This window comes from Dendrobates tinctorius, unplaced genomic scaffold, assembly GCF_039654945.1.
Source record: "Dendrobates tinctorius isolate UK_male_01 unplaced genomic scaffold, ASM3965494v1 ptg000201l, whole genome shotgun sequence".
In the NCBI taxonomy this organism is placed as follows: domain Eukaryota; kingdom Metazoa; phylum Chordata; class Amphibia; order Anura; family Dendrobatidae; genus Dendrobates; species Dendrobates tinctorius.
The window spans coordinates 13740623-13766650 of NW_027361868.1; the positions used below are offsets into that span (position 1 = coordinate 13740623).

The 26028-nt window shown below is 44.4% G+C and overlaps 1 protein-coding gene across 4 annotated transcripts in view; it reads left to right on the forward strand.

Moving 5' to 3' along the window:
• Window positions 1-528: 528 nt before the first annotated feature.
• EML4 (EMAP like 4) overlaps window positions 529-26028 on the forward strand; it is a 154321-nt gene continuing 128821 nt past the window's right edge. For 2 of the 4 annotated variants that reach the window (XM_073553443.1, XM_073553444.1), the window contains exon 1: window positions 529-827. In XM_073553443.1, coding sequence (XP_073409544.1) covers window positions 689-827 — 139 coding nt within the window. In that variant the 5' untranslated portion in view covers window positions 529-688. The remainder of the gene's footprint in view (window positions 828-26028) is intronic. The other 2 variants (XM_073553447.1, XM_073553448.1) reach the window with 2 other exon arrangements.

Consider the following 26028-nt stretch of genomic DNA (forward strand, 5'->3'; position numbering starts at 1 on the left):
CAAAAAATAATCCCTCACATGGCCATATTGATGGAAAAATAAAAAAGTTATGGCTCTGGGAAGAAGGGGATCGAAAAACGCAAAACCGAAAATACCTCCGGGGGTTAAGGGGTTAATGCCTTTTCCCGTAATCTTTTTTATTAGACCTAAAAAAAATTAAAAACAATGTACGTCAGGCTGCGCTCACACTCGAGCTCCGATTAACAGACATAACTGAGGTAAAAAAATGGAGGCGTTGCATAACTGAAGCCAAGGGAAGGATTGCCTCCCGCAGAGATGGTTCTGTGCTAAAAACTGACGCGAAACACTGGAAAAAAAAATAAAAATAAATAAAAATCTATATACTATAAATGTCAGGCCATAGAGACAATGTGCCGCTGAAGGTTTATGGTTGGACCCAAACGCCCCAATAATGGCCTACTGTCACTTTCAAACTTTACTTTTTCATTCTGGGATGTGAGACAATTTAGGTTGTCAATAAAGTTGTGACAGAGGAAAAAAAAAAAAAAAAAACCTTACAGGCGAATGGGCGTGGCTAAGTCCAGACGAGCTGGGCGGCGCTACCGTGACAGAGGCGGGAGCGGTAGGAGGAAGAGGAGCAGCCACATAGTCCGCAGTGTGCGCGGCGCGGAGGAGCTCCCTGACCGGCCGCCCCGCAGACGCGTCCTCCCCTCAGGTGTGCGACTGAATGAGAGAGACTCCCCAGCTCAGCCCCATCCAGGAAGGCGCCGCGTCCTGCCCGCCCGCCGCCGCCGCCGCCGCCGCCGCACCGGAGCAGAGCGGCTCTGCCAGACAGCACAAGATGGACGGATTCGCCGGCAGCCTGGGTGAGTGCAGCAGCTGCATGTGTGCAGGGGACGGGAGCTGTCACTGCGGGCCTGGCGGACGGTGTGTGCCGTGTGTAATGTATGTGTGCAGTATGTCACATAGCTGCACCGCTGTGCAAATGGTGTGTGTGTAATGTATAGAATGTCACATGTCATGTGTGTGCACCGCTGTGCAAATGGTGTGTGTATAATGTATAGAATGTCACATGTCATGTGTGTGTAATGTATAGAATGTCACATGTCATGTGTGTGCACCGCTGTGCAAATGGTGTGTGTATAATGTATAGAATGTCACATGTCATGTGTGTGTGTATAATGTATAGAATGTCACATGTCATGTGTGTGTGTATAATGTATAGAATGTCACATGTCATGTGTGTGCACCGCTGTGCAAATGGTGTGTGTATAATGTATAGAATGTCACATGTCATGTGTGTGTGTATAATGTATAGAATGTCACATGTCATGTGTGTGCACCGCTGTGCAAATGGTGTGTGTATAATGTATAGAATGTCACATGTCATGTGTGTGTGTGTAATGTATAGAATGTCACATGTCATGTGTGTGCACCGCTGTGCAAATGGTGTGTGTATAATGTATAGAATGTCACATGTCATGTGTGTGTGTGTGTAATGTATAGAATGTCACATGTCATGTGTGTGTGTGTAATGTATAGAATGTCACATGTCATGTGTGTGCACCGCTGTGCAAGTGGTGTGTGTGTATATAATGTATAGAATGTCACATGTCATGTGTGTGTGTGTAATGTATAGAATGTCACATGTCATGTGTGTGCACCGCTGTGCAAATGGTGTGTGTATAATGTATAGAATGTCACATGTCATGTGTGTGTGTATAATGTATAGAATGTCACATGTCATGTGTGTGTGTATAATGTATAGAATGTCACATGTCATGTGTGTGCACCGCTGTGCAAGTGGTGTGTGTATATAATGTATAGAATGTCACATGTCATGTGTGTGTGTGTAATGTATAGAATGTCACGTGTGTGCACCGCTGTGCAAGTGGTGTGTGTATATAATGTATAGAATGTCACATGTCATGTGTGTGTGTGTAATGTATAGAATGTCACATGTCATGTGTGTGCACCGCTGTGCAAATGGTGTGTGTATAATGTATAGAATGTCACATGTCATGTGTGTGTGTATAATGTATAGAATGTCACATGTCATGTGTGTGTGTATAATGTATAGAATGTCACATGTCATGTGTGTGCACCGCTGTGCAAATGGTGTGTGTGTAATGTATAGAATGTCACATGTCATGTGTGTGCACCGCTGTGCAAATGGTGTGTGTGTAATGTATAGAATGTCACATGTCATGTGTGTGCACCGCTGTGCAAATGGTGTGTGTGTAATGTATAGAATGTCACATGTCATGTGTGTGCACCGCTGTGCAAATGGTGTGTGTGTAATGTATAGAATGTCACATGTCATGTGTGTGCACCGCTGTGCAAATGGTGTGTGTGTAATGTATAGAATGTCACATGTCATGTGTGTGCACCGCTGTGCAAGTGGTGTGTGTATATAATGTATAGAATGTCACATGTCATGTGTGTGCACCGCTGTGCAGCGTGTATGTGTGTGTATAATGTATAGAATGTCACATGTCATGTGTGTGTGTGTAATGTATAGAATGTCACATGTCATGTGTGTGTATAATGTATAGAATGTCACATGTCATGTGTGTGTATAATGTATAGAATGTCACATGTCATGTGTGTGCACCGCTGTGCAAATGGTGTGTGTATAATGTATAGAATGTCACATGTCATGTGTGTGTATAATGTATAGAATGTCACATGTCATGTGTGTGTATAATGTATAGAATGTCACATGTCATGTGTGTGCACCGCTGTGCAAATGGTGTGTGTGTGTGTATAATGTATAGAATGTCACATGTCATGTGTGTGCACCGCTGTGCAAGTGGTGTGTGTATATAATGTATAGAATGTCACATGTCATGTGTGTGTGTGTAATGTATAGAATGTCACATGTCATGTGTGTGCACCGCTGTGCAAATGGTGTGTGTATAATGTATAGAATGTCACATGTCATGTGTGTGTAATGTATAGAATGTCACATGTCATGTGTGTGCACCGCTGTGCAAATGGTGTGTGTATAATGTATAGAATGTCACATGTCATGTGTGTGTGTATAATGTATAGAATGTCACATGTCATGTGTGTGTGTATAATGTATAGAATGTCACATGTCATGTGTGTGCACCGCTGTGCAAATGGTGTGTGTATAATGTATAGAATGTCACATGTCATGTGTGTGTGTATAATGTATAGAATGTCACATGTCATGTGTGTGCACCGCTGTGCAAATGGTGTGTGTATAATGTATAGAATGTCACATGTCATGTGTGTGTGTGTAATGTATAGAATGTCACATGTCATGTGTGTGCACCGCTGTGCAAATGGTGTGTGTATAATGTATAGAATGTCACATGTCATGTGTGTGTGTGTGTAATGTATAGAATGTCACATGTCATGTGTGTGTGTGTAATGTATAGAATGTCACATGTCATGTGTGTGCACCGCTGTGCAAGTGGTGTGTGTATATAATGTATAGAATGTCACATGTCATGTGTGTGTGTGTAATGTATAGAATGTCACATGTCATGTGTGTGCACCGCTGTGCAAATGGTGTGTGTATAATGTATAGAATGTCACATGTCATGTGTGTGTGTATAATGTATAGAATGTCACATGTCATGTGTGTGCACCGCTGTGCAAGTGGTGTGTGTATATAATGTATAGAATGTCACATGTCATGTGTGTGTGTGTAATGTATAGAATGTCACGTGTGTGCACCGCTGTGCAAGTGGTGTGTGTATATAATGTATAGAATGTCACATGTCATGTGTGTGTGTGTAATGTATAGAATGTCACATGTCATGTGTGTGCACCGCTGTGCAAATGGTGTGTGTATAATGTATAGAATGTCACATGTCATGTGTGTGTGTATAATGTATAGAATGTCACATGTCATGTGTGTGTGTATAATGTATAGAATGTCACATGTCATGTGTGTGCACCGCTGTGCAAATGGTGTGTGTGTAATGTATAGAATGTCACATGTCATGTGTGTGCACCGCTGTGCAAATGGTGTGTGTGTAATGTATAGAATGTCACATGTCATGTGTGTGCACCGCTGTGCAAATGGTGTGTGTGTAATGTATAGAATGTCACATGTCATGTGTGTGCACCGCTGTGCAAATGGTGTGTGTGTAATGTATAGAATGTCACATGTCATGTGTGTGCACCGCTGTGCAAATGGTGTGTGTGTAATGTATAGAATGTCACATGTCATGTGTGTGCACCGCTGTGCAAATGGTGTGTGTGTAATGTATAGAATGTCACATGTCATGTGTGTGCACCGCTGTGCAAGTGGTGTGTGTATATAATGTATAGAATGTCACATGTCATGTGTGTGCACCGCTGTGCAGCGTGTATGTGTGTGTATAATGTATAGAATGTCACATGTCATGTGTGTGTGTGTAATGTATAGAATGTCACATGTCATGTGTGTGTATAATGTATAGAATGTCACATGTCATGTGTGTGTATAATGTATAGAATGTCACATGTCATGTGTGTGCACCGCTGTGCAAATGGTGTGTGTATAATGTATAGAATGTCACATGTCATGTGTGTGTATAATGTATAGAATGTCACATGTCATGTGTGTGTATAATGTATAGAATGTCACATGTCATGTGTGTGCACCGCTGTGCAAATGGTGTGTGTGTGTGTATAATGTATAGAATGTCACATGTCATGTGTGTGCACCGCTGTGCAGCGTGTATGTGTGTATATAATGTATAGAATGTCACATGTCGTGTGTGTATAATGTATAGAATGTCACATGTCATGTGTGTGCACCGCTGTGCAAATGGTGTGTGTATAATGTATAGAATGTCACATGTCATGTGTGTGTATAATGTATAGAATGTCACATGTCATGTGTGTGCACCGCTGTGCAAATGGTGTGTGTATATAATGTATAGAATGTCACATGTGTCATGTGTGTGCACCGCTGTGCAGCGTGTATGTGTGTGTATAATGTATAGAATGTCACATGTCATGTGTGTGCACCGCTGTGCAAATGGTGTGTGTGTATATAATGTATAGAATGTCACATGTGTCATGTGTGTGCACCGCTGTGCAGCGTGTATGTGTGTGTATAATGTATAGAATGTCACATGTCATTTGTGTGCACCGCTGTGCAGCGTGTATGTGTGTGTATAATGTATAGAATGTCACATGTCATTTGTGTGCACCGCTGTGCAAATGGTGTGTGTATATAATGTATAGAATGTCACATGTCATGTGTGTGCAGCGTGTATGTGTGTATAATGTATAGAATGTCACGTATCTGCACAGCTGTGCAACAAGTGTATGTATATAATGTCATGTATCTGGACTGCTGTGCAACGTGTATGTCGTGTGTGTGTGTGTGTGTGTATATATATATATATATATATATATATATATATATATATATATATATATATGTATGTGTGCTGTGTATGTTGCGTGTGTGCACTGCTGTGCAAATGGTGTGTATATTTATGCATATGTCACATATCTGCACTGCTGTGTGTGTATAATGGATACAATATGACACATAGCTGCGCTGCTGTGCCATATGTGTATATCTAATGTATGTGACATATTTGCTGTGCAAGTATGAATGTGATATGTATGGCAGGTATCTGCGCTGTGATGCAAGCGTGTATGTGTGTATAATGTATGTATAGAATGTCGTGTCTGCACTGCTGTGCAAACATGCATGCATGTACATATGTGTATATTACTGTATGTATATAATGTCGTCTATCTACATGGTTTTGCAGCATGTGTATATAATGTATATGTTACATATCTGCATGGCTGTATATTATGCATGTCCTGTCATGTATATGAACTGCTGTGCGTCTGTGTCTGTATATGTGTGTGTGTTTATATATTATCTCTCGTGTTCTGAGTCTGTAATATTTACTGTTCCCCCTTGCGCTGCAGGCAGTAATAATTGATGCCATATGTATGTGTGTGTATATGCTTATGTACAGTATGTGTCTAGTGGGCGGGCCTAATCAGTGATTTCCAGTCTTCCCTGTATGACTGTGCGTGTAGAGTCAGCTGTCAATCACTGAGTAGCACCGCCCATTGGACTCCGGAATATAAACACCAGGTACGTCATCTAATAAAATGCAAGTTAGACTGGCGTCACACTTGCGAGTGTGATGTGAGAAACTCGCGCATCAATACCCGGCACTCGGGACCTGAGTGTGCAGCTGCATGTATTTCTATTGCAACCGCACACTCCGGTCCAAGTGCCGGTGGCAGTGCCGGGTATTGAGGTGAGAGACTCGTGCCCCACTCGCAAGTCTGACCCCGGCCTTATACGGAACCTCAAGAAATCCTGGTATCATGCTGAGCTTCCTCTGCGCGGTACAGACTGGACGGCGTGTACACCATGACGGGGTCCTTCTAGGTCGGCTGGACACCTACAGATTTTAGATTTTGTGGATGAGATTGACCCGAGTTGGTGAAATGCTCCATAGATATTAGACTTACGTGGGCTGAATCCACCGAGATTGAGTCGTTCGGATACCGGTCTAACGTCTATGGGTCGACGGCCGACTGATGGTTGTGAGAAATGTGAATCACACAAGTCTGATTTTGAGTTGGCGATTGCGTTGTTCTCCTGGAGATTAGCCGGCAGCGGTCGTATCAGGTGGCGGCGACTTTCCTCTGCCGAGCAAGCGCTCCCGTGTATGGGAGACGATTTGTCAGGATGGATCCAATTTTTCATATTTAGAAAAGAAAAACCCTTCTGTTTCCTGCTGCGTTTGTCCTGATAAGTCGATTGGTGTAGATTTGTGTGTTTTTTTTTGTTTTTTTTTACCTTTCTGGTGGGGGATTTTCTTCCAGATCGTCTGGCCACTTTCAGGTGACGAGCTTGATCTGATGGTACAGAAATTGGTCAGACATCTATAGCTGTATACCCACCCTTATGCCATTCATGGTCTCCAGACCAACCTTTGGGTCTCTCCTGACCCCAAACTTGTGTTATGTATCTATGAAGCTGTTTATTTTGAGGCAGGAGACCACAGCTGGTTTGCAGATAGCGGTCCATGCTCAGACCAGGGTTGTCAGACGAGTGAAGCCGGACTTGGGTTGAATTCAGATGTCACAGTACGGATTGTGATTTAGCTGGATCGCCCATAAGTCTCCTGCCCTTAATCTCACAGCCTCATAATCTGCTGAGTTTGTGTAAGGAGACCCCTTAGTCTTTCTGGGTATTTAGCCTTTAAGTCCCCATTCACAGTAGACTAACATCAGCCCAATCCGCTGTTATCGACAGTTATGGCCATCGGGTCTACGTGTATGGGTGGCCCCCTGACAGATGATTAGGATCTGACTCAACAGATTTCAGATTACCGATCCTTTTTAATTCTCTGGGAAAACCGTTGCCACCATCTGTCTGAAGTGTATGGTTGCGTCGCTGGTCTCTCGCTGCCACACGCAGCGATGCGTGCTGGCCAGCGGGAGACCAGCAATCAAAAAAAAGTCCAGGCCATTCGAGCACGATCAGCGATACCCTGCAGGGGGGCCGGTCGCTGATCCCCCGTCACACACAGCGATCTCGCTGTGTGACGGGGCCTTTAGGCTGGATTTCCTCGCTCAAATATCTGGCGAATTAGATCAGTCTCAAAGATGAGTTTGATCTGAGCAGCCATATACACCAACAGGCTGTCTCATCTTCCTCATTTTACGACCGTCCTAAAATAAAACCACCTTACCCCCTGTAGTGGAGTCATCTTTCAGTCGCTGGTCACATGCTGCAATCACGATGATTGACAGATTTTGGTTGTCAGATCAAATTTCGGACAGGTCGTAATCGGTTCCGATTGGCCATTAACGCTTCAATTTAATTGATGAGAAATCTGAACCCACAGAAGGTGTTTGTTGGCTTCGGACCCCAGATCTGCAGTGCTGAGCACATGCCCCCACTGATGACTCCCACCCCCTGCAATAACACATTGTATATTCTGGAGGGGAGATAGAACTACATAAGGAGGAGGGGGGCCGCGTACGGATTCTGCAGATATTCTCCCCCCTTTCCTCCCTTTTTCGGTTGCCTGTAAATCGCCACTGCTGGATGTACATTTCACTGCCTATAACAGGAAGTTACTGCAGGGCTGGATTCTGGGGGTGGGGGAGCGCTGGGGACATACGCACAGTGGACGGGATGGAGAGTAATTGTATATTGCCGATCTCCATAGGATAAGACTGCACATATGATGTGTAACTATATAACATCTGCCGGGTCTGATACAATTATACCGTTATGTATCATGTGTATCAATGTTTGATTTTGTAACATTGTTCATTGCTTAGTTTAACTTTGGCACTGAATAATGAGGCTTTATTTGGGGAGGTTATATGCACTAAAAACTATGGTCTGAGTGCTCAAAAAAAAAAGCATAAAACAATAACCATTGAATTGTTCGTTCAGTTTGGACCAGTGTATGGTCGAGGCTTTGGCTCTTCGGTGCACACTGTCTGTCGGAGTGCTGGATCTAGCAATCTGGCTGACTTCAGTGTATCTGTTACCAGCTCCGTAGCGACAAGATTGCTATCGCTGCTTTCCTTGCCTAGGAGACCGACCACTGCTGATGCAGAGGTGGCCGGTAACATAGGCAATGAGCAGTAAACTATGAATATTAGAAATCCCTCCGTTCTTGAAATTGAATAAGAACTGCAATGTCTCTTGCTGCTTCAAGCGTTTTGCAATTTTACCCATATATACAACCCCTTACGCATTAGATAAGTCGTCTGTTGCCGATTTCACCCGGATTGTCCAACCATCTAAGGCTAATTTCACATTAGCGTTTTTTGAGCAGCGCATCGTGTGCAATAGAAATGCATGCAAAAACGCATCATGCGTTTGCGTTTTTTATGCGCATTCGTTTTCCAGTGTGTAGACATGTTTTTACTCTTAAAGCGCATGCGCACGCCTGCGTTCCCATAGACTGTAATGCGTTTTTTTTACGCATTCCGTGCGCAAGCGAACGCGTGCGTTTTTTTAACACCGTTGGATGGACCCAAAAATGCAACAGGTTGCGCCTGACGCGTCTAGACGCACACCTTGAAGAAACGCATGCGCATGGAAACGCAGCCGAACGTATGCAAACGCACGACCATGCGCACACCATGTTAAACATAGGTACGCATGCACACGCTGCGCAAAAAAACGCTAATGTGAAACCAGCCTAATACGTACATTGGGGGTCTCCCGACTCATCTACTGACAGATGTCAGGAGAGAGAAGGCTCCGTCCTGTTGATATTCATCAGCCGATTATTTTTGTTCAGTGTTGATATAAGCGGAGGAGTCTGGCAGTGGCACTCGCCTAGAAAACACAGGAGCGTCTGTGAGTAAGTCAGGAAAGCGCGCCGTCACCGGAATGATCGTTCTTCCATCTGAGGAGTATGGCCAGCTTTAGGGTGGTTTCATGCTACAGTTCAGACTCTCTCAGTACTTTGTCTGAAGCCCAGAAAAATGGAGTTCAGACGGAACTTTCAGTGCAATAAGTCAAACTGTCTACGACTTTGGACGTTTTGGCTTTTTTCCCCTGCGGTGTCCGTCCTGTATGTCGGACACAGTAGCTGACTCTGGGTCCTGCCTGTTCCTGTTTTTATGCAAAGCCAGAAGCTTGCCATCGTGTGCGAGATTGGTGGCAGCCCCAATATGTCAGGAATGGATAATGCACCATTATAGGGGCAGTCAGCCAGCCTAATAACTGATAAGGTAGGTGCAACATTCCACATTCCGGGATGTTTGACACCTGGTTTTTATTAATTTTTTTTTTTTGGTCAAATCTTGGATCCTACATCTTCTCCATTGGATACAGTCCCAGATTAGATTGGCGGAAAAAAACAGTCTAATATCCCGGACTCTACCATGGCATTGGTGATGTCATCAGGGGGCATTTGCAGTGTCGGAGCTTTGGTTCTCATCAGTCTGTATGGTATCAATGGCTGTGTTTATATCTTTGTGTACACCAGCCCCTGCCAGACTTTATGCATCAGTCGATAAGGAGCCGTTATCTATTTCGTCGGCTTCAGATATTGATCGCGGTCGCTTGTAAACAAGAAAACCCTGATTGAGCCTCTCAGTCACTTCCAGGTCTGGTAATTGTGCGCGGCTCATCATTTACTCCTCTCTTTATCTCCGCTATTGACTGTACTGGAGGCGCATAGCTGCCACGATCGATCCGGAGAGTACATGATATCGTGTGTAAGAGTTCAGCAAAAAGCCCTGCAGCCGCGCTGGTAGTCCTATGCAAACCTCATACTACTAGCAGCATCCCCAGCACCACCTTCTGATTAGTAGGCTATTATTTTGCGATGTGACGTCACGGAGGCCTACTAATCAGAAAATACAATGTGGATGCCGCAACTAGTCGCAGACAGTTAGCTGGACTCTAGTCTTGTGGCCACGGACTACTAACGACTTTCGATTTAAGCATCACAATACTCAACTTTACTACGCATGGACTGGATGTTTTAATAGCAGCCATGATCTTCTGCTGCCCATGCACCTTGTATAGCGGTTGCCGAAGGTTTGTATAACACGGGTATTTCTCCGCCAACCACTAACACATTTAAGCACTTCTCAGCCAAGCTTTCACGTGTCTTCAATGGAGAAAGAGGAGTAGGCCACGGTCTCTCTCTTCTGGTGGTGGCTTACACAAGGATTGGGCATATTAATCTGAACTGCATGGTCGTTTTTATCATCTGTCTGCATCAGAAAGTGAGCCGTTTTGGACCACTTTAAAGGGTTCTTATGAAATTCTGCAGACTTCCACCACAAGACTTGGGCAACCACTTTAGCGTGGTGGCCCTTCCAGCTCCGTAGTTCTCTATCCCCCCCCCCGTCGCTAGATCTGAGCAGCTCTGTATGGATTTCATCCACATAGGATCGTAGACTTTCCAGTATGGATCCGTCTCCAGACTTCAGACATTTTCTGTTCTCTTCTGAGCAGCACCACTTTTTCGTCAGTTTAATGTTTTTTTGCCCATTCAGCAAAAAAGAGAATAGTTTGGTCGGACGCCATTTCCACATGGGATTTCAGTTCCTTGAAGCTTCTAATGCCGTTCACCAGACCCAGAAACCGCAGCTGAAAACCCCAAGAGTTCAAAGCCGACGTGGAGAACGAGACGGGTAGGGATCTTCTCACAAACTGAAAGGGAATCTATTGCTTTTATTTTATTGTTTGAAATCAAATGCTAATAAACTTTTTTATTTATTTTTTTTAAATATATTTTTATCCAATTTTATGCCAACCTTTATAACAGGCACATGGACCATAGCCGGCAATGATGTGGATCTTTTCATTGACTTTTATTAGGGGGTGAGTTCTGGGCATGCTCTTTAACCTGTGCAGGGAGGGAGAGGAGGTGAGCTTTGACATCACCAATTGCATCGTGAGATAAACGAACATTGTAATCCTGTCTATGCTTTAAAAAAAAAAAAAAAAAATCCTGAGAAATGTTAAAAATAAAATTTTCCTCTGTCTTTGTCGATCTCGCTCTAAGGGTTATGTATTGTTCACACGTTACGTTTTTCTGGCCTAAAACAAATGGGTGAAAAATGCAAGTTAAAGCCTTACGAAAACATGTGTGGTATTCCTGCCACCACTCTGGTTTTTGGTGCAGGGAAAAAAAAGCCAAAAATGCAACGTTTGAACATCCCCCTAAGAGAACTGGCTGCAGCAGAAGCCTCTCCCCTTCTACCCTGTCTGCAGTTGACTAGGGGGTGGGGGGGGGGGAGGTCGAGATGCTGAAGATTGGACTGATCAAAAGGGGATCAACTCCTGGGATTTCTGCAGGATTTCTATATGCCAGACAACAAGGCTACTTGTCTCTACCCACCACCTCAGAGATGGATGAAAAATGCAGAATACAAGTCATATAATGGGCAGAAGTTGTATTCTACGTCATGCATGGCTTATTCTGAAGAGTTATACATGCACCTCTATCGGACCCGGGATCAAAATGCAGAAGTTCAAGGCTCTGTTGGCGTCTGTAGCGTCGCCCTGCAGCGGTCAGCAGTCGTGATGCCGTCTCGTCACCCTCTGATCAGATTTCACCTCCAGCTTTTCGTTCCTTTCTGTGGTTTTCCGAGCGTTCTCTTTCTATTGTCTCTGTGCGGTTATTGGGGCAGCGATCTGGACGTCTTTTCAAGGCAAATGAAGACTAAGTGGGCTCCACAATGAAAAAGTAATGAGCCCTGCCGGAGTGTATTAACATCAGCCAGGAGTTAGAAGGACGCTCTTCGGCTGGAAATGATGCTGTAAAGTGCAGCTGCCGGCCTTCATCAGGATCTCGCATGGTAATGGTGCAGACTACCTGCTACTCCTCCTGGATGGGTAGAAGGAGAGCTTCTTCTCCGCAGCCTTTCACGTACATCTTCCGAGCTTTGCCACTGGCACTTTACAAAATAACTGGAACCAGATCCAATTGGAGGGAATATCCTGCGTTGCTTTGTGGTAGAGAACAGTCCTGGAGGTTGCGGGGTCTTGTGGCTTATTATACAGCAGAGCGGAGAGGAAAGTAAGATCCAGACCAAAAACAAACCCTCGTTGACTTCCAGTAATGGTGATTGTTACAGTAAGAAAATCATGTAAAAGGGACATAACGAAGAGGTCTTATATGTCTTCAGTGGTGGTCATCTGATATCAGGCTTCATTCACAGCCGCCAGGAAGGGAGACGGGCAGGCGGCTCATGCGCCGGCGGGAAGGGAGACGGGCAGGCGGCCGACGGGAAGGGAGACGGGCAGGCGGCTCACGCGTATGCCATTCTTTTCACGTAGGTGTTTAAACACAGACGTGTAAATTAGGTCTAGCAGGTGTCAGAGATCCCATTTATCTAAGGCTCAATCTATTTTTATATGATCACTGATGTTTCAGCTTTGCATAAATCAATAGTGAAAGCAAATATCACAAACGTTTGTAACCTCGGAGAAATATTTTTTTTTTTTTTTTTTTTAAATCCTTAAGTCACTTCTCCATTTGCTTCCTGAACACATTCTTCAAGCTGAAAGACTGTTAAAATCTGTCTGGTAACTCAGTGAGGGGTCAGATTAGAGCTTTTTAGTGAAGTTTATGTAGTGGGGAGGGAAGAGGGAGAAACACACAGATCTGGTACACTGCTTGTAGTAAGTGTTACTCAAACCAGAGCTGGATGCACAGCTACACTACTCTGTACGGCTTTGTAATGTCCTCCATGCTGCTGTCTGTATATGTGCTACATACAGGCAGGAAAGCGGCAATCCCTCTTTGTGTGTTATGTATGGGGGACATTATAGCAGCTAGTTTCCACCCAATACATAAGAGAGACTCCAGAGGGGAAGATGGTTGATAAATGCAGGATACAAGTCAAATAATGGTGTTATCCTTCATGTAGTCACACAACAGCCTGTTCTGAACAATCACCTGAAATGACAGGTGCTCTTTGAGGCCTGTATGAAAATTTCCTTAGCATTTAATCTATAGGATCTTTATTTTTTATTAAAAGTGCATCAACTGCAGTTTTGTTAGAACAACGTCAACACCCTGTACTCGGGCCCTGAATTCTGTCTCTTACCACCAGATGGCGCGCGTTAACCTGCTGAATCGCCATCCAAACCTGCCGTAATAATGAATTATGAATCGACCTTCCTCTGCTGTATTTATAGATGCCCCCAAATACAACTTGGTACTGATTGTATTAAGGGGTGTTTTTTTTTTTTTTTTACTTTGCCTAGTTGCATACGAGACAGTTGATGACTGCTGACCCATTCCTATATTTACAGATTTTGTGAATTAAAAGGTAGATGTATTAAGCCTAAAGTCTTATATTGTCCGATATTGCAGCACAAGTGATTCAGGTGTGGGTGCAGTACCAGACACTGCCATTTGCCAGAAGTGGTGCAGGTTCTGTAAGGAAGTGATCATGTGTTTCTAATCTCATGCAAGTCTTTAATTCGCCCAGGAGTGTGTAGTTTCCAATAAAATGACAGAGCGAAATAAACAGGGTGCCCAAGCTTATCTGCCAGACTTCTGGAAATTCAGTGAGTAGATAAAAGCCCTCTCTGATCTTTCCTGCCCCCCATGTCCTCCAGAAGCCGAAAACTGGCACTGCCATTCTACAAAAAATGACACCTACTTGGCAGTGCGGCATTAATAAGTGGCGCACGCTCCATATAGCTTAGGCTGGACCCGTTTCAGGAGACCGAACAGACGGCCTTTTGTTTTCTATGCCTTTTTACATTTTCTGGCTTCGGTTCTAGCTCATTAGTTTCTGTTGGACGTAAAAGAGAAATGGTGAGGAAGCTCTGATGAAATGAGCAATAAAGGCTTCACCCACCTGGCGGAGGAACAAGGGGATCCTATTAGCCCCCATTCACGTGATCTGCTTTTTCTTATACGGCGGGCCACACACTAAAAAAAAAATGGAGGTCAATAGTTGTGATGTGACCAGTTGTAATAAACAGGGATCCAAAATTAGCAGCTCTCGCCTATTAGCCAAAGAAAAGGGCAAACGAGCAACAGGACAGCCTATTGATTTAAAGGGAATCTGTCAGCAGGTTTTTTTTTTTCTCGATGTAATTTGAGAGCAGTGTGGTGTAATGGCAGAGATCCTGATTCCCGTAATGTGTCACTTACTAGGCTGTGTTTGCAGTTCCAATTAAATCAGTGTTTTATCAGTAGGTGTCTCGTGCCTCCTGGTCAACCACACCACTAATTGTCAGCTTTGTCAGTGTATGCAGAAAGCTGCCAATTAGTGGTGTCGGAGGGGGTTATAAATGGCTCTGCATTCAAAGTCTTAAGTCTGCAGCAGAGAAAACTAAGTGACATATTGCTGGAATCAGGGTCTCTGCTCCTACATCATGCTGCTGTCAATTACATAGCAAAAATTGCAGAAGGCAGATTCCCTGTAATTAGGTTTTGACATACTTTTTGACCTGCGGTGGTAACATGGGGAGTAAGGCTAGTTGTGCAACAGAACCCACTTGATTTTTGCCTTTGTTATACAGCAAGCACAGTCATAGGTATAGATTTTTTTTTTTTTTTTTTTTTTTTTGTGGTTTTATATCCACCTCTCCCTCCGACCATTGCACTTCGTTTTTCTTCCTTGTGCACAGAAAAATGGAATCTTTGCGTTTGAAAGGAGCATTGCCTATAATGAGCTGCTGAGAGCTCCACCGTCCGTGTCACTTCTCCTTACCCCGGGAAAGCTCTAATTGCACTGGATGTGCATCCTCTGCACTGAGGCCGTCAGATAGCGAGGGGGGGCGACCTGTGTGTGGATGAGGGGGGCTGGCTGGATCTTCAGACTTGCTGATCTGTAAGCCATGTGTCTCGGCTTTCTCAGACGGCCAGGGATTCCTGTCTCAGCTTCAGACTTTTAGCATAATTTGTCTTGCCAAGAATTGCACTTGCTGTTTATTTCCAGAGCGTTTTCATGACGGTTTTCTAATCTCAAAAATTTCGGCTGTCCGATGCAGGGCTGTGGGGTCCGTAAGGCAAACCACCGACTGTGACTTCCAAGTCCTCAATTTCCCTGACTCCGACTCCACAGCCCTGCAATCTAGAGGACACGAGATGTGTCCGACACCCCCGCCTCCTCCTCGGTGCTCCTCCCTACTATGAGGCGCAATGTGTTATTTGTCGCCTTCCTTTTATTTGTATTCTAGCCATTATGGATAATCTTTTCTCACTCTCTGCTGTTCCCTTTTGTTCCTTTAAGTTTACGAATTAACAATTTGGTGTTACCAATTTGGGTCAGGTCTACGTACCCTCTCCTATCACTGCTGGGTGCGTCAGAGTCAAAAGGGAGTGATATGACTTGGCTGTCAATTTATTCACAGCTTTCCGGAATCTGCGTAATAAAACGTAACAAATGATTCCCCGAAAATTAGACATGCCCTTTAAAATAAGCCCTAATGTGATTTTGGAGTCAAGGAATCTTTTTTACCGGTATCTTTATTTATTTATTTTTTTTGGTTCAAGGATAAATGGATTGTTTTTTGGGGGAAGACCTCCCTGAATATTAGCCCTAACCCATCTTTTAGGGCAAAATATAGAAGACCCTGTGTTTTCAGGAAAGCATGGTCCAAATATTTACTAAAATAGGCTTACAGGGGATCTGATTGCTTCTTTTATGCAAACTGAAATGTGATTATAAGGAAAGGCAGAGTGTGAATGGTGTCTGATTGCAATCCCTTCGCTCATGAAAGCGTACCGTAATTTTATTTTTACAGATATACGATGTTAAAGTCAAAAATGGCTTAAAAAATCTGATTTTTGCCCATAGGTGACTCTACTGCACCACATTTTGTAGGGCTATACGGTAACCTCTATAGTGTTCTTGCTGGTAATGAGTCTGGGGCGGAGGGTTTTTTCCGGTGTGTTGCAGACACAGCAGGTGTGAACAGGCCCTTTGGTAAACATTGGGCTGGCATCACAAGGCTCTCACTGTAGTGGAGGAGCAGTGTGGGGGGGGGGAATGCCTGCCCTTTCACACATTGCACACTGTACTGTTTACTGTTCCATGCCATTTATAAAGAACAGGAAAAATGGTGACAAGGTAAGCCCAGCCGGCCGCAGCCGAGCGCGCCGCTCCAGGATCTGGATACAGCCAAGCGAGCATCTCCTGCTGGAGTATATCGACTCTAGTGACACTACAAAAGCAAATGAGTACAAGGAGTAAGAACCTCTCTTTTATGCTATTGATTAGATACTGATGAGGATGAAGGACCCCCCCCCCCCCCCCTCCCTCAAATCAGGTGATGGAAAAGCTGGCAGTATTTTTTTTTTTTCCCCAGCTCTTAATGCCTATAGATAAAGAACATTATTTCCATCGCTCTGTCTTGTCTGCTGCTTGAGGATGTTGCTGGTGGTCTCACCACTGTCCTGGTAAGAGGAGATCCTGGATCTGGGAGACCCCCACTTGTCAAACTTGCATCACATTCTGTGGTTAGACCACCAATATCCAAAACTAAGATGACTTCATAAACTTTAGGATCTGTATCAGGGCTGTGGAGTCGGTAAGCCAAACCTGCGACTGCGACTGCGACTCCGACTCCTCAATTTCCCTTACTCCGACTCCGACTCCACGACTCCGACTCCCACACATATTGCTTATATTTAAGTGAAAAATTTATTTTAGTACAATGTGAACCTCAGACATTTAATCATTTTTATGATCCAATAATCAAGATATTTAGATAGAACAGAATATATATTGGTGTACTACCCGGTTTTCATTCTTTTTGGTACAGATACGATATGGATAGAGCAGATTTCTAATCTGCTTTTGCTAATGAAAACATTATCTATGAGCTCAAAAACCTTTCAGGTGATGCAGTTTTTTAAAAAGATGACACTGGTCAACAGCATTTTTGGTGCCAAAGATATTTCATCGAATTTAGGGTATTTTTGGGGTGCTGATTCTGAATATGTCATCAGTTTTGCCAGATTGGCTCAAGTTTTTGAGATTTTTGGTATCTTATTTATAGCACTTGTTGGTAAATGCGACGCATCATCTCATTAATTTCTTTGGATTAGTACTTGAACTGAGCAGTTCTCAATATAGTTTTGTGTTAATTAGTGTTCTAAAAGTTTGTTCATAGCTTGATTTTTGCACTAACTTTATGTTGTTGTCTGTTTTCCAGTGAAAAGCATGAACTCATCAAGAAGAAGTTGTCTTAACGATCCAGACTCATTCTGTTACATTTGTGGTGAATACACACTGCCAAAACATAGAAGAAACATAACAGACTTCGTAAAAAAAGTGTATTTTGCCTATTTTGGGGTTATGCTTGGGGACCAAGACAAGTTTTGGGCACCACACATAGTGTGCAAAGCATGTATCGAATTATTACGAAAATGGAGCAAAGGACAAAGAAAAAGCTTCAAATTTGGTGTTCCAATGGTGTGGAGAGAGCCAAAAAATCATCATGATGACTGTTATTTATGGTAAACACAGGTACAGGCACATCTTCACAATGAGGGACAGGCCTTCTTGCAGATTCCATGTTACTCCCATTTTCGTTTCTTATGCTTATTGAATCCTTGCACTTGCACTGCACAGAAATAACAGTCATCATGATGATTTTTTGGCTCTCTCCACACCATTGGAACACCAAATTTGAAGCTTTTTCTTTGTCCTTTGCTCCATTTTCGTAATAATTCGATACATGCTTTGCACACTATGTGTGGTGCCCAAAACTTGTCTTGGTCCCCAAGCATAACCCCAAAATAGGCAAAATACACTTTTTTTACGAAGTGTGTTATGTTTCTTCTATGTTTTGGCAGTGTATATTCACCACAAATGTAACAGAATGAGTCTGGATCGTTAAGACAACTTCTTCATGATGAGTTCATGCTTTTCACTGGAAAACAGACAACAACATAAAGTTAGTGCAAAAATCAAGCTATGAACAAACTTTTAGAACACTAATTAACACAAAACTATATTGAGAACTGCTCAGTTCAAGTACTAATCCAAAGAAATTAATGAGATGATGCGTCGCATTTACCAACAAGTGCTATAAATAAGATACCAAAAATCTCAAAAACTTGAGCCAATCTGGCAAAACTGATGACATATTCAGAATCAGCACCCCAAAAATACCCCAAATTCATTAAAATATTTTGGACACCAGAAAAAAAAATTTTTTTCGTTGACCTGTGTGATCAGCTTTTGCAGCTGAAAAACGTATCCTCAAAAAACACAGGAAAAACGCTGTGTGTGAATGTAGCCTTAGATCAGGAAAATAACAGCCATTTATAGGACATTTCATAACTTTCCCAAACTCCTATGAAAAAATATTCAGCACATCCTGCATTGAATTACTGTACCCAATTTATTATATATTTTAGGAGTCGGAGTCGGTCCATTTTATACCGACTCCAACTCCGACTCCATCAAAATGAGCACCGACTCCACAGCCCTGATCTGTATCTCTTAATGGACTGAGAAGAATGTAATTGGTCTCTGTACTTTCAGATAAGCTGATCGAATTTGATAATGTCATAAATGGGGAAACTTGGAGATCTTGATAAATCACTGTCATATCCCCCCCCCCCCCCCCCCCCTAAAAAAATAAAAACAGGGTAAAATTTCTCCTTTCATGTAAAACTTGCTGTCAAGTGTAATCTGTCTTCAGCCACAAAGGGCCCTCGCGAGGGAGTGGCGTGGTTGGGCTCCCTCCCTAGGGAGCAGAGAGGCTGGGGGGTAGAGGGCCCCCTTGTGAGGAGGCAGAGAGGGTAGGGGGGCACCCTCGCGAGGGAGCAGCGTGGCTCCAGGGGGCCCTTGTGAGGGAGCAGCGTGGCCAGGGGTGTTTCTCTGCTTCAATTTCCCTGACTGTCATACTGACATATCGGACGCAGCCTTGAGCTTAGGGCAGGCAAGCCATTGGACAATATAGGAAGCAATACATGCTGGGAAGTTAGGTGCATAAAGTCCCAGCACCTATAGTGCTAGCAGAATGCTGGCGAAGAGGAATCGTCCAACTCGAACTAGAGTAGATGGCAAATTACAGAACATGAGAATTGGGACATATCCTGCTGATATTAGACTTGCAGATTTACCTTTTTTGTGGGGGTGCGGACAGCGAGACCATGAGACAGATGGTTTAGTTACGTAATGCATTAAGAATCTAATACCCGGTAGCATGACTATGTACGATGTGGAGACCTCTGATCTTATGAAGTCTGGTGGTCTGTAGCCCCTGCGTTGTAGCCATAGCTGACTGATGACTGTAGGATCTTGGCTGGGACCTGGAGATGACTGAACCCTGAGTGCAGAGTAAGGTGGTCATTGTGGTTTCTCTTGTTTCTTCTTACATTTATCCCCGGCCGCATTATTGGGCCACTAAACCCAAAGGTATGTCTTATATTACGTTACAGAGCAGTTATAACCAGTCAGCAGTGGTTTGATGTCGAGCTTTGAGTATAGAATATATACAGGCTTGGTATGGCAATTGCCCCAGTTATATCCATTATCCCGTGTCGGGGTAACATATGGACCGGTGGGGAGGCCTGTAGATGCCGAATGGCTGGGGCTGGACCTATAGTAAGAGGTTCCTATAGATTTAGTACAATATCCTCAACCCTTTCATTGCCACAGTGTGTAGCTGGCACCTTGGTTTCCATCCATTGGCCGACCCTAAACATAGACCCCTCTCGGAAGACCAACGCCATCAGCTTTCCATCACTTACTCAGGCTGACGTGAGATACATCAGTTTTATAAAGCGCAGACCTTGACCTTTTCCATGGGCTACAGAAGTGCCATCCCCATACATAAGATTGGCTCCCAGGCTTTCAGGACTGATTGACCTCACGTTGCAGGGTGAGAGGCGAGGGCACAGCACCGGGACCAAGAAAATCAACAGATTTACTGTTGGGTGTATATGGTCATGTTTCATCTAAAAATCTTCCCTCGTCCATATACTTGTAGAAGTGTCTATCTGGTCGCTACTGCCTGCTCCGTGTGTTCTCCCACAGCGAGGTCGGTGTCGTAGCCTTTCTAATAAGGGGGAAGTTAAAAAGAAGATATTGAGTTACAGAATTCCTCCTGTGGAAAAAGCGTACAGATGCTCTCTGAATAGTTCCAGATGGAGCGAATGGTTCTACTTTCCCCTTGTATTTTCATGGATTGAATTTCCTTACTTAAAGAAACAACAATTTTTTAATAATTATTCATCATCCATCCATTTCATTTTAAAAAAACAACAAAAAAACAAACTCCCATTCTGGGCTGCTATTCAGGCGTAAAGGGGTTACTGGACCTTGGTGATGGTGACTTATCCTAGTATATGTCAGTGGGGATTAAACATCCGGCATCTTCACCGATCGACTTTAAACGGGTGGCGGGGAAATAAACTGTGTATGGAGTCGGAACGCAACGTGCTGCTAAGTGATGGTCGCCGCTGTTGGGCAACAGTCACAGGCAAATGGTCTATCGGTCACCTATAGGCTAATACTCTATTGTGATTTTTTTTTTATTAATATTTCAATGTATAATGTAGGCCATAAGTACACCCTTTTTGTCTCTCTACCTTATGGAGAAATTAAGTCCCTCTAGATGGCAATTAATGCTCATTAATGGGTCAAAAATGGCCCGATTTAGAAACCATTTTGCGGTCGTTTACTTATGTATTGAGAAAAATGGTGAAGGATTGTTAATACGATCGTGTGCTCTGACTGGATTCCCTCACACCGGAAGCGAGTGGTGAGATGACTGCAGGTATACCATTTGCATACTTTGGGTCACATTCCTACTAGATGTGTTAAGCCTTGCTCAATTCACTTGCATTGAACGAGGCCGCGCACGACTAGTTGGCATGTGACCGCATGTATGCAAATGAAATACTTGAAGTCATGAACTGGAGAATCCCGACAGCACACATGTTGCACGCTCTGAGGATTCACATGTATGCAGTGACATAGTGACTTCAGAGTTGGAACCCCAGCCTGGACAACCCCTCTAAGGATTTAGCCATGTTTCAAGAGTAAGCCTAAAACATATCAGAACTGGCCAACATCAATGCAAGAGCTTGACCAGTTTTCACCAAGGCTTAGTGATGTATTAGAGACCACTCCATGACTAGCTTAATCTGTCTATATTCTGAGTGGAGCAGTAGCTGACATCTTGCTTGGAGCTACAACTTGGCCTAACCCTTAATTTTCTGACTGGGTTCTTTCCAACTGCAGTAAGACAGTAATTATTTGTTTAGCAATTATGAGTCACCGGTGTAGAATTGAGAAAAGCGTATCTGTCTGAAGCCACCACTTGACTTCAAGAGGGCCACTGACAGTCTGATTTTGATATATCTATTTTTTTATATTTTATTTTTTTTTTTATTTTTTTTTTTACTAATAGTCATAGAAGCTCTGCTTATAGAAAGTTTTTAAGATCAGGACCAGGTCCCATGGGATTAGGGCTTCTATATATTGTTCCTTCAAAGCTTGGGTATTTGGTGGCCACTATACGCATGGACAAAATTTGCGGTCATCGACCGGAGTGTCTCTCCCTCGGAGCCCGTTTAAGGACCGCAATGCCCAGACTGACCAACAGCTCTCCTGACTTGAACTCGCAGCCTTCGTATATGCCTTTTTATCTGAGTTCTGGTCAGAAGAGGACCTGTGCTCACTGCTCAGTCCTGGTTTTACGATCCATATAGTCTGCTTATGGAACCCGGCCTCAGAACAAAGACTGGTCCAGTTCCTTTCGATTCAGGTGTGCAGAGAAATGCGACTCCTCTCGACCGAACAGTACCTTTCCTAATTCTCTAGAAGTGAATATTGCTGCCTTTACTATTTGGGACCTGCAACACGACCACAATCTCTTCTCCCACCCTTCCCGTGTCCATACAATGGCGATTTGGAGTAGCGTGGCCATATTATAGAATGCTTGTGTGAATCCGTGCTGATGCTGCTGTGATCACAGGGCTCTAAACATTTCCTCTCTATAAAGGATAAGCATTTCCTCTAGAGCGGCATTGTTGGAACCCTAATGAGCAATTGCTAATTTCCAGTTATTCTAGCTACTATACATCTTCCTCAAACTCTTATCAGCAGGGAGAAAGTAAAGGGAATTAGTAATTTTAGGTCTCCTACCACCCTGTGCTCTACTGAAAAGTGAATTGTGCAGGCTGCAAAAACTGCAGGTTAGTTCGGAAGCTAATAAACCTCATCAAGCAGATTGGAAATGGGCCTTCACACACGGAGGTTCTGTTTCTTACAGGTTTTAAGTGGATCACTGGAGGTAATGTTAGGCTGCACTTCTATCCCCATGATGGCCTTTATTCCATTTTTTTTTTTAAATCTTATTGTATCTTCCTTACAGAATGAAGGAGGCTATCATCAGAGGGTTAAACATCACTTGGGAGTTCTGTTTGGCTGACGTCCCATAACAAGCATCAGTTTGTGTTTTTAGCAGATGTTACCTGTAAAATAAGAATACAAGGCCTCGGGGATCCTTGTTGTCTTCCATGATAGACGTAAGTTAACAGGACTTCTTATGTGGCGCATATAAGCGATCAGGATGATGGGTGTACAGGTGTGCCCTGCAGGAGGGGACATGCCCGTACCCATCGCTGGGTGCACCTCCGTAATGACTTTAGCTCCTGTTTCAGCGTAGAATTATCTTCAGAATCCTTTAATAAAGGGGAATTACAGGAGAACCTCAAGCTCTTGGAGTAAGAATTTTATATATAATTTTATTTTTTTTACATTTTTTTTTTTCCCATACAAAATAAATTGTTTTACTTGTCATTCCTTGGTCCAGCACTGCCTCTCCGCCATTGCTCCGGTCTCTGAACAGCAGTGATGTCCTGTTGATAGTGCTGCAGCCAATCGCTGAGCTCAGCTGACCCAGGCGCGAGCCAATGAGCTCAGTGATTGGCTGCAGCTCTTTTGTACGTGACATCACTGCTACAATTGATCAACAGAGATCAGGGGGAGTAGAGAGAGAGAGAGAACTGAACCTGGTAAGGGCAAGTAAAGTTTAGTTTTTTTTCAGATTGCGGGCTAAAAATGTGAAAGGGGATAACCCCTTTTAATAAATGCATTATGAATCGAGTGCGTCCCCTGTTCAAGAACTGAATGTATTAACCCCTTACCTACAATTGACGTAATATTCCGTCCATGTGACAATGGACCTAATTACCATGGACTGAATATTACGTCATCGTGATCAGCGGCGCCCACGTGGTGAGCGCCGCTGATCGCGGCCGAGTGTCAACTAATTATCATAGCTGACACCCGGCACAATGTGTCAGGGGCGGTCACGGACCGCCCCGACATGTTAATCCCTTGCACACCGCGATCAAACACGATCGCGGTGTACCGGGGGTTAAAGGGAAGCATCGGCAGGGAGGGGGCTCCCTCCGTGCTTCCCTGAGCCCCCCACGGCAGCGCAATGTGCAGCGCTGCTGCCGGGGGCTCCTTTCCTGCAGGTCCCCGGATCCAATATGGCGACGGGGACCTCCGGGGGCCTGCAGGAAGCTGGCTTCCTCAGTGCCTGCAAAGCGCAGGCATGAGGAAGCCTGTGCAGTGCCTGTGACAGATCGCTGATCTGTCACAGTGATCTGTGATGTGACAGATCAGCGATCTGTCACAGGACAGTTATGTCCCCCCTGGGACATTGTAATAAAGTAAAAAAAAAAATAAAAAAAAGTGTAAAAATTAAAAAAAAATCGCTAAATTAAAAAAAAAAAATATTCCCCAATAAATTAATTTTTTGGAAATAAAAAAAAAAAACAAAAGTACACATTTGGTATCGCCGCGTCCGTAACGACCCACCCTATAAAACTGTCACAATAGTTAACCCCTTAAGCGAACCCCTTAAAAAATAAAAAATCATTTTTTGCTTCGTTTTTTATTATCATACCGCTGAACAAAAAGTGCAATAACGCGCGATCAAAAAGACGCATATAAATATCCATGGTACCGCTGAAAACGTCATCTTGTCCCGCAAAAAACGAGCCACCATACAGCGTCATCCGCAAAAAAATAAAAGTTATAGCTCGCAGAATAAAGCGATACAAAAATAATTATTTTTTATATAAAATTGTTTCATTGCATAAAAGCGCCAAAACATAAAAAACGACCTAAATGAGGTATTGCTGTAACCGTACTGACCCGAAGAATAAAACCGCCTTATAAATTTTACCGCACCCGGATCGGCGTAAACGCACCACCCAAAAGAAATTCATGAAACGCTGGTTTTTGTTCATTCTGCTTCCCAAAAAAACGAAATAAAAAGCGATCAAAAAAATGTCACTTGCCCGAAAATGGTACCAATAAAAACGTCAACTCGTCCCGCAAAAAATAAGACCTCACATGACTCGGTGGGTCAAAATATGGAAAAATTATAGCTCTCAATATGTGGTGATGCAAAAACTATTTTTACAATAAAAAGCGTCTTTTAGCGTGCGACAGCTGCCAAACATAAAAACCACCATAAATAGTAAATCAAACCCCCTGTTATCACCCCCTTAGTTAGGGAAAAATAATAAAATTAAAAAAATATATTTCCATTTTCCCATTAGGGTTAGGGCTAGGGTTGGGGTTAGGGCTAGGGTTGGGGTTAGGGCTAGGGTTGGGGTTAGGGCTAGGGTTGGGGTTAGGGCTAGGGTTGGGGTTAGGGCTAGGGTTGGGGTTAGGGCTAGGGTTGGGGTTAGGGCTAGGGTTGGGGTTAGGGCTAGGGTTGGGGTTAGGGCTGGGGTTGGGGTTAGGGCTGGGGTTGGGGTTAGGGCTGGGGTTGGGGTTAGGGCTGGGGTTGGGGTTAGGGCTGGGGTTGGGGTTAGGGCTGGGGTTGGGGTTAGGGCTGGGGTTGGGGTTAGGGCTGGGGTTGGGGTTAGGGCTGGGGTTGGGGTTAGGGCTGGGGTTGGGGTTAGGGCTGGGGTTGGGGTTAGGGCTGGGGTTGGGGTTGGGGCTGGGGTTGGGGCTGGGGCTGGGGTTGGGGTTGGGGCTGGGGCTGGGGTTGGGGTTGGGGTTGGGGTTGGGGCTGGGGTTGGGGTTGGGGTTGGGGTTAGGGCTGGGGTTGGGGTTGGGGTTGGGGCTGGGGTTGGGGTTGGGGTTGGGGTTAGGGCTGGGGTTGGGGTTAGGGCTGGGGTTGGGGTTGGGGTTGGGGTTGGGGTTGGGGTTAGGGCTAGGGTTGGGGTTAGGGCTAGGGTTGGGGTTGGGGTTGGGGTTAGGGCTGGGGTTAGGGTTGGGGTTAGGGCTGGGGTTGGGGTTAGGGCTAGGGTTGGGGTTAGGGCTAGGGTTGGGGTTAGGGCTAGGGTTGGGGTTAGGGCTAGGGTTGGGGTTAGGGCTAGGGTTGGGGTTGGGGTTGGGGCTAGGGTTGGGGTTAGGGTTGGGGTTAGGGCTAGGGTTGGGGTTAGGGCTAGGGTTGGGGTTAGGGCTGGGGTTGGGGTTAGGGCTAGGGTTGGGGTTAGGGCTGGGGTTAGGGCTAGGGTTGGGGTTAGGGCTAGGGTTAGGGTTGGGGTTAGGGCTAGGGTTGGGGTTGGGGTTGGGGTTAGGGCTGGGGTTGGGGTTAGGGCTGGGGTTGGGGTTGGGGCTGGGGTTGGGGTTGGGGCTGGGGTTGGGGTTAGGGTTGGG